Source organism: Martes martes (genome assembly GCF_963455335.1).
Source record: "Martes martes genome assembly, chromosome: 10".
NCBI lineage: Eukaryota > Metazoa > Chordata > Mammalia > Carnivora > Mustelidae > Martes > Martes martes.
In genome coordinates, this window is record NC_137898.1 from 31,682,045 (window position 1) to 31,697,664 (window position 15,620).

General features: G+C 48.9%; 1 protein-coding gene across 1 annotated transcript; it reads left to right on the plus strand.

Annotated features, from left to right (window-relative positions):
• Positions 1–653: 653 nt before the first annotated feature.
• PAX6 (paired box 6) lies at positions 654–15,231 on the plus strand (the record flags this gene model as incomplete). Its single annotated transcript, XM_080817637.1, is given in 12 exon segments — positions 654–786; positions 789–845; positions 1,942–2,072; positions 2,888–2,929; positions 3,024–3,239; positions 3,976–4,141; positions 10,126–10,284; positions 10,798–10,880; positions 11,119–11,269; positions 11,365–11,480; positions 14,283–14,433; positions 15,146–15,231. Coding segments are annotated over 12 exon segments (1,491 nt in total).
• Between the last annotated feature and the right edge of the window lie 389 nt (positions 15,232–15,620).

The following is a 15,620-nucleotide window of genomic DNA, read 5'->3' on the forward strand; positions in this document are numbered from 1 at the left end:
GCCTCACACACCTTGGCTTTCATGGATCAGGAATTGCCCAGGCTGCGTGAAGTTTGGAAAGTCTTTCTCGGTCTCTCTCTGGGACAGCCTTTCTCTTTCCGGGAAGGCTCGGTTTGCCCAAAGGGAAGGCGCCGCAGCTGGAGCAGTGGCTTGGTCTTGTGAGGCAAAGGCAGGCAATAAAGGGGACTTAGCAGAAACCGGAAGCCGGGACTAGGCCTCGCTCTGTTGGAGAAGTGGTGTCCCCGAGTTGTCCCCGCTCGCACTGGGCCCGGCCGGAGCCCAGATCCCCCAAACGCCTGTCACTTCTCATCGAGTTGAGGCTCTGCCCCCGCCCCCGACGGTGAGGGCCCCCCTCCGCCCCAAGCCTTCGGCTACCCTGAAAACGTGGCTCCCCTCGAAGGGGAGACGAGTGCAGTTCAATCTCGTCTGAGTGATCTACAAATAGGGACGGAAAGGGTCGTTTTATCACGGTCCCGTTTGTCGTGACGATGCAATTTCCCGGAGCGGAGCAGTGTCACAAAGTGACAAGGCTGCCACAAGCGCCCCGACTGATCTTTTCAATTAGCCTTCCATGCATGATCCAGAGCGACTTCCGCCTATTTCCAGAAATTAAGCTCAAACTTGACGTGCAGCTAGTTTTATTTTAAAGACAAATGTCAGAGAGGCTCATCATATTTTCCCCCCTCTTCTATATTTGGAGCTTATTTATTGCTAAGAAGCTCAGGCTCCTGGAGTCAATTTATCAGAGGCTCCAAGGAGAAGAGAGGAGAGGAGAGAGAGCAGGAAGCGGAGCGGGGAGCCACGTCTTCTCCTGGAAGGGCTGCTCTCTAGAGTCGGGGCTGCAGGTTGGAGATTTTTAAGGAAGTGGAAATTGGCAATCGGCTTTATTTGTGTGCCTGTGGTTACTGGGGAGGGGGCTAGCGAGAAGTGCTAACTCCCTTTCTCTATTCTCTAAGATTAGACAATGGGGGTGAGGTTGGGAGAATAACAAGATAAAGGAGGGGGTAGAAGACACTGTGGTGTGCTCCTTTCTTGTTCTTTTCGCTTTTTGCTAATATCTGGGCTTGGCTGTGTGGAAGGCCGTGTTGAGCAGCGGAAGTAAAGCGAGCTGTGGCCGGTACGGATGGGCTCCAGGCTCTCGGCCCCAGTGCTGCAAGCCAGACCACTCTATGTTTGGAGCCGATCTGGGGCTCCGTACTGGATCCGCAGGTTGGGGTTCACCAGCCGCACATTTGCTGTTCTGGTTCTTCTCTACGCCCTTCCCATCTCTTCACATATACACGTAATGTAATGTAATACATATATGTGTAATTTTTTTTCAACGCTGGTGATTGTGGCTTCGCCAAAGTTTGGAGTGTGACAGCCAACGTTTCTGGACTCTGGAGTCCAAGAGAACGTGAAGAGCTGTAGGATTTGCTATCACAGTTCCAACAAGGCAGAGACCTTGGAGACTGAGTGTGGGTTCTGCAGAACCCACGTTTTGTCGTGACATTCAGAGGCGATCTTTGGGAGGATATTTTTTGAAAGATTGTTTGCACCTTGTGGGCTCAGAGGCTGGCTGGGCTGTTTATGGAGAGGGCAAGTGGGCTGGGGCCCGGCAGGAGTGACAGCGGGGGTGAGGTGCGCGAGTTCTTGCTCACTGGCATGTGTCTGTACGGTGCTTCTGCAGTCCGGTGGGCAGGAGCATGGCTGTGTTGGGCTGGACTGCCTGATGCCCCGCGTGGTTACGTGGTCCCGTGGCGTTTTTGATCGATAGCAGGAAACCGATTGCTGAGGTTGGCATGGGCTGGCAGGGAGCTGAGGATGCATTGTGGTTGTCTTCTCTTCCTCTTCCTCTTCTTCTCCTTCCTCTTCCTCCTCCTCTTTCTCTTTACTCCTCTTCCTCTCCTCTCCTCCTTGCTCTGCTCTGCTCTGCTCTCCTCTCCTTTCCCTTTTCCTTAGGTCACAGCGGAGTGAATCAGCTCGGTGGTGTCTTTGTCAACGGGCGGCCACTGCCGGACTCCACCCGGCAGAAGATCGTAGAGCTAGCTCACAGCGGGGCCCGGCCGTGCGACATTTCCCGAATTCTGCAGGTGATCCTCCCGGCGCCGCCCCACTAGCCGCCCCCGCGGCCCTCCACTCTCAAGGCCCTCTCTTCATTTCTTGCTGTAAACGCTGCTAATTACGGACCCCCCTCACCCACCCCACCCCAGTCCCTACCCCACTCCCCTGCCATCCCCACTTTCCCCTTTCCTTCCAACATCCTTCCCTATCTCTTTCAACCTGGGTCAGTCACATAAGAGAACTCATCTGCTTAAGGAAAAAAAAAAATGTGTGTGTGAGTTAAAAAAACAAAAGAAAACCCCAAGCACCCTTCTTGTTTCATTTGGTGAAAACATTAATTGTGGTAATAGTTTATGAATTATAATGAGCTGAGTTGTATAAACCAGCACAATTTCATTCCCTTCTCCCTCATCCCATGCTCACCTCAGATTTTGAGATATTTGTTTGCATTCTTCATATTCATGAAGAACATATGTTGATTTTAAAAGGCAAATGCTATTTACCTCCCTACCTAACTCACGTTTACTCAACTGGGCATATTTTTAAAAAGGAAAATACGTACAATTTTAGTTTATTTCCTTCCTTTGCTCATTAAAACATAACACCACTTTAAGCAAGGTCAGCACAAAAAAATTAATCTGACTTCGTTTTGATGCATCTTGAGACAATGTTTAAGAAAACAGTTTTTTTAAAAAAAAATTTTAAATTAGTTTTTTTTTTTTAGTTCAGACTGTTTGAAAGTATCATCATATTTGTAGTTTTTAGGGCTACAAATGTAATTTTAAGAAAAAAAGCTCTCTACAGTAAGTTCTCATACCATTGAAGGTATATTTTTGTGTTATAGACCCATGCAGATGCAAAAGTCCAAGTGCTGGACAATCAAAACGTAAGCTTGTCATTGTTTAATGCATACTTAAACAATTTTATTTTTGTCTTGAAATTATTAATAATGTGGTTTTCTGTCCACTTCCCCTATGCAGGTGTCCAACGGATGTGTGAGTAAAATTCTGGGCAGGTATTACGAGACTGGCTCCATCAGACCCAGGGCAATCGGTGGTAGTAAACCGAGAGTAGCGACTCCAGAAGTTGTAAGCAAAATAGCCCAGTATAAGCGGGAGTGCCCGTCCATCTTTGCTTGGGAAATCCGAGACAGATTACTGTCCGAGGGGGTCTGTACCAACGATAACATACCAAGTGTAAGTTCACCGAGATCATTCCCCCTCCCTGCCCTAAGCCCCATGCTCTTTCCTCTCTACCATCCCCTCTCTTCACCTGCTTACCCTCCTCCTCCTTGCCAGTGTCATTCTGCCTCTGTCCCCTCCCTGCCCCACCTTTGTCACCTCTGTATCTGGGGGTGTTGAGAGGAGGACACTGACCTTTTTTTGATCTTCTGGAAAATGGGAGTCAAGTGCGGGGAGCTTTTCACCTTATTTGCATGCTGCAAAGTAGAGGGTGGAGGCACCCAGGGAAAGGCACTTGAATCAAAAAGGAAAATGAAAATGAAAACCAAATTCTAACCTCCTCCAACTCAGACTGCCTGAACCTTCCTTCAGGTGTCAGACATCCACTTCTGCCCTAATAGGAGTGAAAGGGAGCTCTAAGCCAAGTCATAGCCTTTTTGGAGGAAGTCTTTTAACAAAGATTAGGTCAGCATAGACATCCAGCAGTAGTGAAGGAAATGCCCTCTCCATCCCGCATTCTCTGCCCAATTCAGTTTCCACGCCCCAAGTGATGGCTGTCATTCTGTCTAAAATGTCTCTGCAAATCCACCCACTGTCCCAGGATGGCTTGGAGTTTGTTTGGTTGTATTTTTTAAAAAACATGTTAAGTGTCGTTCTTTAAGAGAATGGGTGTGCTGAGATGGGGACTGAAGATAGGACAACTGTCTTTGGGAGACGTTACCATTTGGTTTGATTTTGGTTTGATTTGCAGGTGTCATCAATAAACAGAGTTCTTCGCAACCTGGCTAGCGAAAAGCAACAGATGGGCGCAGACGGCATGTATGACAAACTAAGGATGTTGAACGGGCAGACCGGAAGCTGGGGCACCCGCCCGGGTTGGTATCCGGGGACTTCAGTGCCAGGGCAACCTACGCAAGGTAAAAACCTGAGCACCCACCCTCAAAACTCTCCATATAGGCAGCCCCTTGCCTATCTTCTCTCCCAACTTTTCCCCTCTTCTCACTTCTGTGCTCAAACAATGTAGTGGAGAGACTCCTTAAAGGCTTGGGACACACCGACTTGCCTTGTAAAAGGGTAGTGTTTGTTGAACTACTTCATTAGCCTTTCAAATTTGAGGGTCGTGGGTGTCAGGAGTAGTAAGAATGAGGCTGGTCCGTGTGCGCGTGTATGTTGTGGGCAGGAATATGTGCGTGTGTAAGAGTTAGCTGTGTAGTGCCCTATTCAAATTTGCCATTAAAATGCACGGAGAGCCCCCTTGCTGTAGAAGTGTGACAAGTTAACACACTGACAGACTGCGAGGTAAACATAATTGTATCGTTTTGCTTTTTGCCATAATTGACAAATTATGTGACTATGAGTAGGGTGCCTATGAAAGGGCGAGCAGCGAGTCGCAGGGCGGAGTACAGGATAGGGCATTGGAAGTGTTGGGCTCCCAACTCACACAACCCCGTCATCTCTGGTCGGATTCCCTCCACTTCTCTGGCCCCCCAGTTCTCACCCTCTGTGGGTGGCGACTGCCCGGAAGGGTGGGGTGAGGATACTTGTGAGCCGGCCTGCGGGGTGTCCCAGGCCGCTGGCTGGAGGGAGTGGGGTGGGGTGGAGGCTGGGAGGAGAGAAGGAATCTGGACTGTCGCAGGATCTTTGAGAAGGAATGGAGGAAGAGGAGCAGATGGGGGTGGGGTGGGGCCGGTTGGCTTTCCCCTCCCCTACACACCCCGAGGTAGCTTGGTCAAGAATAGGAAACAGTTTACTCCGAAGATTAATCGGTATTTGTTGTTCTTGTGACAAGGAGATAATATGCGGGATAATGGGACGTGGCGTCTCACTCCCCGGAGCACGACGAAGCCTGGGGGCTCCGGGCTGGGGGCGGCGGCGCGGGGACGCTGCCGGGGCTGCCCGCGCGTCAGTGCACTCCCGGACCGGCTCCGGGTGCCCCGCGCCTCCACGGAGCCGGGCTAGAGAAGGGAAAATCGGTAACAGTATGCGAAATATCTGGTACAAAGGATGCTTCTGTCACTCGCAAGAATTTGTTATGGGAACAATCCTGTCGCTCTGTAATTGCTCATTAGAGAACGTTTTGTTTCTCATTAAGGCGACATGAATAAGCGTCTAGTTGAAGGAGACAGCTGTAGAAATGTTCCACAAGAGACCTCTGGACACGATTCGGCACCAATTGCCAATTAGACATGTCAGTTTTAAGAGCAGAAAACAATATAGGACGGACACTGGGAAGATAGGGAGCAAAGCGCTCGCTCTGTGTTTCCCAGCGCGGCCGCTGGGCCGGCGGAGGCCTCCTGATGCGCTGGGCCGGGACTCCCGTGGGCGACCCCGCTGGCCAGCTCGTCCGATCCCGCCCCGACCCCGCGGCCTCCCGGGGTGCGGCGGGCACACCCGAGGAGGCGCCGCCTCAGCTCCGGCCGCGGGCCCAGGCCCAGGGCCGCCTCTGATGACAGGGAGTGACGGGGCTGAACGTAGACCACCACACCCTCACCTGACCTCGGAAACGGTTGGATTCCCACGGGCGCACACGGGACACACCCGAGAGACACCCGAACTTGGCACTCCCCAGCGCCCGCCCCCCAACCCCCAGTGACCTGAGGTCCTTGGGGCCCCTCCCCCGCCGAGTCGGGCGGCCAGGGTCGGTCCGAGAACTCCTGGGGAGAGCGCGGGGCGCAGTGGCCGGGTCTGGGAAGGCTGAGCCCAGAGCCTCCACCCCCCCCCCCGCCACCCCATTCCCCCCACCCCCGGTGCCAGGGCTCTGGTCAGCTTGGGGCCTACGGGACGTCCACCCTCCTGCTTGCCGAGTCCGGACAGAAGCCCAGGGCAGCACTTTTGCCAGCCCCTCTGTTTTCCACCAGAGGTGGCGCCCGATTAGGGCAGCTTTTCGTCCCGGGAGGCTTGAGGGCGGGAAGCGAGAGCCTCACGCAAGGACCCTGTGGCGATGGTTGCGGCGGGAGGTGGCGCTAATTCAGGAGCTTTTAACTTTTAGGCGCCGAATTGCTGGAGGATTCTGACTCACCGACTGCCAATTCCCTCTCCGCCCCCGCAAGAAACCCACTCGGAGGCAGCCACGCCGGGCGCCGGCCGCTGCCCCCGCTGCGGGGTTCCGGGGCGTGGGGGCGTGGGGGCGCGGGGGCGCGGGGTGCGGGTGGCCGGCTTCGGCCGACGCGCCCCGGGAATCCTCAGACCTTCCTGGGCTAAGAAGGCCCCCCCCGCTCCTTCGCCCCCTCTCCCGGCCCGGGAAGCCGTTTTGGGGTTTTAAAGAGTCCATTACTCCGAAAGCATAAGGCGAGGTTAGGTCTCAGAGGGAGACAAATATGGTTTCCATCTGATCAACGCCATGCGGCGGTGAATAAAATCGCGACGACGTGGGCTGACAACAACAAGAGACAACTCTATCCAGCCCCAATTCTCCAGCGATTTGGTGGTTTTAGGGATCACGGAGACACTTTTTCTTATCTCCTCCCCCCACCCCCACCCCCCTAATACCCAGGCCCTCTATAGGATTTAGTCAGTCTCCTTTCAACAGATGCTACAATGTTTTGATCCGCGCTCCAGAGCTGAAAAGGTGCCGCAACCGGGTTGCTATCTTTTCTTGCTTGTTTTCCGCCTCACTGATTAAGACACTAAGAAACTAAGGAATGATTTTATTTCCCAGCGTCTTTTTTTTTCCTCCTCCTCCTCCTCCTCCTCCTCCTCCTCCTCCTCCTCCTCCTCCTCCTTCTTCTTCTTCTTTTTTTTTTTTTTCTCCTCTCCTTCTTCCAGGAAACAAATCCTATCCCCAGCGTCAGATGGTCCTGGGGCCGGGATAATGGGAGGCGCTTTCACTCGCCTTCTCACGGATTAGGCTGGAAGGTGGACGGCGCCCATTGAAGGCCCCTTCTTTGCGCGCTCCGAGGGGGCGCCTTTTAAAGAAGATATCTTAATTGTCTGCTACTTAGGTTTATCATAAGGAGAATTCGAGATCCAACCTTTAGTTTTATTTTGTTAAAAGCTTTAAGAGTGGAAGGTAAATCCACTAAAGGAAAAAAAAAAAAAAAAGAGAGGGGGTGCCCAGTCTAAGAGTGACCTCTCCTGCTACTTTGAAAGTAGGAACAAACTTTCAGCAGGGCACGCCCGCTCTGTGGGGTCGTGGAGGGATCCTGCCGTCACCGGTTTCTCCTGACCGGCCTCTAGTTCCGCCTCCCCCCCGCCCCAAAGGGCTCTCTATCTCCATTGACTTCCCCTACCCCTTAAATGTCCGTTCTCAGATGAGAGCCACGCCTCCGTTCCTGTGTGCGAGACAGCGAGACAGCGAGACAGCGAGAGATTGGGGGGTGGGGGTGGGAAGGAGAGCATGCAAATCTCCAAAGTTTTAAAATTAGGAAAATGTCAGAGAAGCAAACCAGAGTAGAGAATGCTACCTGCGGGGGTCTCCTGAGGGAAACCTGGGCAGCTTTGTTTAATTGGTGAAACCAAAAATGCCAAGAGAAAGGGCTGGAGTGGGCATGAGTGACCTGGCAGGCACGAATGACCACCCCGGGGAGATAGGATTGTGTTCTCTTCAGCACCCCAGTCCCTAAACGTCGCATGGTGGGAGATTTTTGTGTTTTCCAAAAAGAATAATCCACAGGTCTAGTTTCTAGTTAACTGGCGAAAAAGGGCTATTTCTGAAGTCTTCCCCATTCGTTGAATCTGAAAATGAGGGGGTGGGGTCTCTTCTTTCTTTTCACTTTGGAAAGTCACCTGGAAACTTGGGGCAGTAAATGAGTACATGTGAGTCCAGCGTCTCCCTCAGCTAAGTAGCCTTCCCCGACCCTCCACCTCTCTGAAGTAGCGCAAGACGACCCAAGTAAAGCCGGTCTATTTAGTAATTGTCTATCCCTCGTCTTCCTTTTCTCCTTTCTCTTCCTGTCTCCTTACACCTTCTTGCCTCTTTTTCCCCTCAGCACTTTTTTCTGTGCTTATACCTTTCTGGTTTCTGTCTCTTTGAAGCGTTCTTTCTTTCTCCATCTCTTTCCACCCCCTCCCTCCTCCTCTCAGCCCACCCCCTCGGCCCCCTCCTCCCTCCCTGTTTCCCTCTTCCACACCAGACCTGGTCTCCACCCTCCCTGCCTTCCCCACCCGCCCCTCCCACACAAGCCCGCCTGGTCCCCATCCACTTTCCTTGCCTCCCCCAACCCCCTGCTCTGGCCCCCCATCCACCCTCCATCCCCCCAGCCAAGCGCCCTAAATAGCATTGAGGCGCCCGCTTCGGACAGTGATTAATGATAGCAGAGCAGAGGGGTTAACACACTTCACTGAAAAGTCTGTTGACTGGGCTTCTTGTAACACAATGTGGCCCGCTGCACGCCTCAAGAGAATCCTTTTGTTGTCCGCGCTCATTGTGGCCTCAAAATTCTGCCCACGAAAGTTTGCCAACGCTCCTGCCCCAGGAGTTTAATAGTTTCCCTTACTCGCGGGGCATTGTGCGGCGCTGAAAAGCAGCCCCTCGCTATTCAAGTGTTGGTGGTCATCTCAATAGATCTCCAAGGGCCCATATGGTGGCCAGTGCCGATGAATCCGCCTGTTTAAATGGGGGAGAAAGTTGGGGTTTTAAAACATTTCAAAGTTCCTGAAAAGATCCCACTAGATCCTGTCACAATTCCCTGAACTCTTTGAAGGCACTGCCTATTGTCTCCTGGTTATAAATGATATTCCTGGCCAAGTCGATTCCCACCAAGGCGTCCCTAGAGGCCCCCTGCCCGCAACCCCCGCCAAAGTTCTAGGATGGGGGGGCACAGCCCCTGTTGGTATCCCTTGGGAGCCTCTGGACCGAAGACCTGGGACCCAGTCTGCAGTGGCCCTGGAGGCCCAGTGGGGGCTGAGTCTTCCCTTCAGACAGGCGGTGGCTTCAGGAGCAAGAGGCAAGACGAGAGACAGCTCGCCCAAGTGTACAACTTGCCCTCCAAGCAGCAAGGGAAAACAATAAAACTTTCCCCTGTTTAATGATAGAAATTACATTAAAAGTGGTGGAAATGCCCTAATTAAAAATGTACCACTTAAATGATATGCCAAGGATTCAGCTGCAGCATAGCGTATTTAGCTAGTTAGTGAACTCTCTACTATTTCTTTTTTAAAATTACACGTTAAAAATTTAAAAGAAATCTTACTTTTCTCTGGTGCAACACATTACAAAGAATGGACAGTCCTTTTATCTAAATATAAAATTCCATTTTCAGCAATTATAGCCTGTTCTTGGTGATGATATAATTACAGCTGTGCTCGTAATAGGTGTCAAGGCAAAGCGCACTCATACAATAGTTGAATAAAACTGCAGAACAATGCGAGCATTTCTAAATTCACAACCTTTAAAATGAAATTGACTGTGCAGAATTCAAATAAAAACTAGATAAATATTTTTTTTTAAAGATTACAAGCTTGGTTTGGTTTCTTAATAGCATTTTCTACAAACCTATCAACATCTAATTGATTAGATAGGAATTACTGATTATAGATCAGCTGAAATCTTGAACATCACTCTTCTATTTTCCCAACAGAGCTATAGGTAAATAAATTCTGCAGGGAAAGGGAACTGAGTGAGGCATTTGGGACTCAAGGTTAGTTATAAGGGACCATTTTAACTGGAAACTTCAGCGCTTGTTTTGTTATTCAAAGACATGCTACTTCGCAGTGTCTATATTGTACAGTGTCTTTTTGACAAAAACAGATAAAAAGATACAGACTTGATTTAAAAAAAAAGAGAGAGAAAGAAAGATAATGTATGTCATTGATGTCTTTTATTAGGAGAAGGCTGACACTTAAGTGACCTAGGGAATGTCTTGGTGAGCCTGTCAGGAGGGACTGCTCTTGGAGTTTATGGCTACACCCGGGCTCCAAGTTATTCCAGATTTCTCTCACTGTCCTATTCTTTTTGTTCCAGATGGCTGCCAGCAACAGGAAGGAGGGGGAGAGAATACCAACTCCATCAGTTCCAATGGAGAAGATTCAGACGAGGCCCAGATGCGACTTCAGCTGAAGCGGAAGCTGCAGAGAAATAGAACATCCTTTACCCAAGAGCAAATTGAGGCCCTGGAGAAAGGTGATGGAGTTTTTCAAAGTAGAGAAGCAGTAAATCAAACTAAATGCCACATCTTCAGGACAAAGAGCTAAATTTAGCCGGGGCCCTTTGCATAGAGGACTGAAAAGGTTTCTTTTTTCTTTCTTTCTTTTTTTTTCCCCTGGGCATCTTTTCAGTGTGTGTGTGTGTGTGTGTGTGTGTGTGTTTTCTCTCTTCTTTTCATGTACCAGTAATTCAAGACCAAGAGTCTGACTTCTCATAAAGAAAAAAATGATGATTTGGCTAAGTCAGGCCACAGAAGGGTACTCGAATGAATGTCATTCTGAAGAAAATTTAACTTAAATTTAAAGAAAATTTATCCAGTGGGATAGCTCTTCCAAGTACAGTCCATAACCATGGTACTGGCATTTTTAAGGGAAGTGATTGGAGGTGACAGAAATGGGGAGGTAGGAACCAGCCTGAGCTTGGTTGACACACACTTGGTTGGTTTGTGAAGTTCTGGCACAATGTGGAAAACTCAACTTTCTCTTCCAGAGTTTGAGAGAACCCATTATCCGGATGTGTTTGCCCGAGAAAGACTAGCAGCCAAAATCGATCTACCTGAAGCAAGAATACAGGTACCCAGGGCCGAGTGGTTTCATGCTTTGTGATGCCTCCCATTTGCCCTTTCTGGACACAAAAGTGCTTAGTTGTAAGGAGCGCCATTCCTTTCTAGAAACTGTGAAAGATTCAGTCTGCTAAATGATTTGCTGCCCCCGGGGGACGGGGCGTGGGGCTGGGAAGCAGTGGGGGCAAGAGTGGGGAAGGATGGGCTGGGGGTAGGCACAGGTCTGACCTGTTCCATCTGATTTCCAGGTATGGTTTTCTAATCGGAGGGCCAAATGGAGAAGGGAAGAAAAACTGAGGAACCAGAGGAGACAGGCCAGCAACACCCCCAGTCACATCCCCATCAGCAGTAGCTTCAGCACCAGTGTCTACCAACCGATCCCACAACCCACCACACCTGGTAATTTGAATATCCATACCAGTCAAAATGCACTTCACCTGTTTGCCCTGGCCCTGCCTCTCAGCATGACTGTCTGTGGTGTCCTCCTCCTGCAGTTTCCTCCTTCACCTCGGGCTCCATGTTGGGCCGGACAGACACCGCCCTCACCAACACCTACAGCGCCCTGCCGCCTATGCCCAGCTTCACCATGGCGAATAACCTGCCTATGCAAGTAAGTGAGGCCGCTGACTGCCTGCGTCCTGGGTGCCTGGGAGAAGAAGTGAGAAGGGGGTCAGGGCCTGCAGACCTCACTGGCTACGTGTGCACCCTTGGGAGCCTTCCCAGGTGCGGTCATTGTCTTTAACAGTCAAGTGGTTTTTTTTTTTCTTTTTTTAACAATAATATTATTTTCTTTAAAGATTTTGTTTATGTATTTGGCAGAGAGAGATACAGCGAGAGAGGGAACACAAGCAGGGGGAGTGGGAGAGGGAGAAGCAGGCTTCCTACTGGACAGGGAGCCTGATTTGGGACTTGATCCTAGGACCCTGGGATCATAACCTGAGCCGAAGGCAGATGCTTAACGACTGAGCCACCTAGGCACCCTACCAGTCAAGTTTAAACAGTCAATCCAGTCTTTCAGTTGAACTGATGGATTGATGGATGGCCACTCTAAAAAAACCATGAAAACCAAGTTAATCTGCCTTTTGCTCAGAGAGAATGTTAGCTTGATAATGTTGGGTGGGGATGGGGCATGTTTTGGGTACCAGAAAGTGGAAATAATTCTGGCACGTTATTAGATAAGAAGGGCTGAGAGTATACCTACATTTGGGTTTATGTTACTCTGTTCATATTAATGAATACATACCCCGTGGACCCATTTTGGGTATTATTTAGAGTATATGTGATGAACCAGTGAGGAAGGGAAAAAGGGTCAGAAACAAGATTTATATTTGCATAGTGGGATATACTAAGAGAACAGTGAGTTTTCTTCTGTATCTTACAATAAAAGATGGAATAGAGATATTTGCTAAAAATTGAGCACTCCTTAGCCATGAATTACGTCATGAGTTTGTGGCACCCTGGCTGCCTGGATACACTGATGTTCCAGCCTGCCTCTCCTCTCAGTTCTGCTGCGAATGGTTATCTGCTCCTCCATGTGCGAGGCCCTGTATAGGCTACTAGCCCTTTCTGATGGAAGTTACGTTACATAGGGCAGGTGGGGCGTACTACAACTTTTGACCTGGATGGATTCTTGATGGGGAAAAAAAAATTGGTCTTCTGGTGGGCTTTCTGTGGTGACTTTGCCCGGACTCCTGTTCGGGCCGTCCTTGGAAGATGCCGGGTGGTGTGAGATTGGCCAGGCTGAGCCCCTGCTGGAAACAGTGCTGGGGTTACACAGATGGATCCCTCACCCCTGAATGTCTTTTCATGAATTTCAACTCCAAATAATAACAAAATAAATGTTTCACAGTCTTCAGGCCCAAACAGGAGCAGCTACATAAACAGCTTCAGAGGAATTTATTCACATGTTGATTTTTATTGCATCTGGATATTAGCAGCCATAGTGCAATTAATGTATCTTAAGGGATTAACAGCCCATTGGTTGGTATTACTACAACTGCTTTGGAATTTTCCAGAAGTCAGGTTGCCTAGAGGAAACGATTTTGGGAATTAGAAAAAAATGCAAGCTGAAATTCTGGCAGGGCCCTCAAGGCATGCTTGCCTCTTTGAACCTGATGTTCCAGTCACGCTCTGACTTCCATAGGGCTGCTGAGTGTCTTGTTTAGTTTTGTAAATTATAGCGAAATCCAGGTTTCTGCCAAGATCACAAAATTTGTATATGAGAAAACATTTAGAAGCAATTCCACGGGGGCTATGAAGGTTGTTTCCGCCTACTGACTGGTGTGGGGTCAATGTATTGCGAACACTAACTTTAAAAAGTTACACAACTTCCGTAAAACAAAACATACATACATTCATGAAGCATAACGAAAATTAAAAAGTTATTAATAGTTCTACCGTTCAGAGAAAATTTACTCTTTGAATTTTGGAACTGGAGGGGAGTGGGTTTTGGTCTGTCTGTCCATCAGTTCATCTTGTTGACCATAATCTTCAATCATCTTACAAGAGGTGGGTGTCTTCCGCTGAACCCTCTCTACTGGGTCACCCTTTCTGAGAGGGTGAATCTTGAAATGTTAAACATTTCTGCAGTTTGCAGAACAGAATAGTGCTATCATCTCCCTTCTTCTTGGCGTTATGTCTCTATTAATTCATCCCAATCCTGCTGCCCTGGCATAGCTCCACGTGAGCTCATGAGGGATTTTGTGTCAGCTCTGTGTATTTCTTATTCACTTAGGAGAAAGGTTTACCTCCTCAATTGAGTCCAAACACTCAGAGGGGAGCAACCCAATTTTATGGATAGAATCCCATCTGGGTTTTTAGGTCTATAAGGAAGTCACAGCTAATTCTCAGGATCGGGTTTGGTATTTACTGACACTTCTGACCATTTTAATCTGAGATCATTACTGATCTGCCTCTTCAAAGAGTCTTTAATCCCATGAGTCCAACCATGAAAGGCTCCCAGGGTCTCTGGTGTAGACTTTCTAGAGAACTCCTCCCACAGGCCTTTGCCCAATGCTTGAGATACAGGATGTGGTCGTCACTAGATTCGCAAATAGATTGGATTTGCAGGAGAGGGCGTGTGTTTTAATGGAAGTCCTCATGCTATAGCTTCTCTGCAGATAGCCAACAGAGGTCCAAGATGAAAATGGACGAAAACCCTATTAATTTTATGGATAGCGTCCACCATCTAGTTAGACAGCTGTACTTTGGGGCAACATTTACTCTAGCGGTGGCCAGTGGAAGGACTGGTTGGAGGCCCGATTGCCAGGCTATCCTGTGGAATTCCAGTAGTCTACACGAGGGCATCTTTAATGATCCAGCTTGTTGGCACAGTTCCTGGGGAGGGGAGAGCCTGGGGATGTGGCCGTGGGATGTGCTTCTCGTAACCACTGGTTTGCCTTTCTCCTCTCAGCCCCCAGTCCCCAGCCAGACCTCCTCGTACTCCTGCATGCTGCCCACCAGTCCTTCGGTGAACGGGCGGAGTTATGACACCTACACCCCCCCACATATGCAGACACACATGAACAGTCAGCCGATGGGCACCTCGGGCACCACTTCCACAGGTGAGCCGCCGCCCCCTGCAGGCTACGCGGAGGTGGCCTTTTGCCAGGTGATCTCCCTTCACTCAAAGTGAACCTCCACAGAACCTCCTGGCCTTGTGTCATGGTGTGTTTTAACTCTTTGCTGCTTGCTAGTTTTCTCTGGGGAAAACTGATCCAATGGGGGAAATTCAGTCAAGCAATTTAGTAACCTGATCCCATGTAGATAGAAAGCAAAGTTGTTTTTCCTGAATTTGGTCACAGACGGTGTGTATGAAGGCAAGGCCTGAGAATGTAAGTTCTCTGAAGAGAGGTTATTAGCCAGAGCTCAGTGGTGAGGGCCTGAGAGAGCGAGCGAGCGAGCGAGCAGCGTGGTGAGTGTTGTCCGAAGACTTCTCACCTTCCCAGCTCTTCCCTGCCTTTCATTGCAAATGAGGAAGTACCACATGGGCTTTCCAGAGATAGTTATATTGGTAAAAGTTCCAAAACATACAAAAAAACAAACGGAGGTTTGTTTTTTTTCCCCCTCCTCTTTTGTGTGGGAGGACTTGGGATTGAATAGATATGTGGAAACATGTTATCTGGTTTCTGAAGGTGCTACCTCTATTTTTTTTTTTTTTTAAATACAGTTAGAACGTTAGAGAGCATTAGAGATTTTTTTTAACCAATAATTCATACTCCATGCTTATCTCTCGAAGGGAATTTCTACATGGCTATTTCTCTCATCCACTTCTAGGACTCATTTCCCCTGGTGTGTCAGTTCCAGTTCAAGTTCCTGGAAGTGAACCTGATATGTCTCAGTATTGGCCAAGATTACAGTAAAAAAAAAAAAAAAAAAAAGGATATATTGTGTTAATTCAGTCAGTGACTATGTGGACACAACAGTTGGGCGTTCAGGAAGGAAAGAAAAATGGTTGTTAGAAGCACTTCAGTTCTGCAATTGTGTCCTGTATTGTACCACTGGGGAATGGACTTGAAACAAGGACCTTTGTATACAGAAGGCACGATATCAGTTGGAACAAATCTTCATTTTGGTATCCAAACTTTTATTCATTTTGGTGTATTATTTGTAAATGGGCATTTGTATGTTAAGAAAAAAAGAACAACGTAGACTGGATGGATGTTTGATCTGTGTTGGTCATGAAATTGTTTAAAAAAAAAAAAAAGGAAACCATGATCAACAAGCTTTGCCACGAATTTAAGAGTTTTAT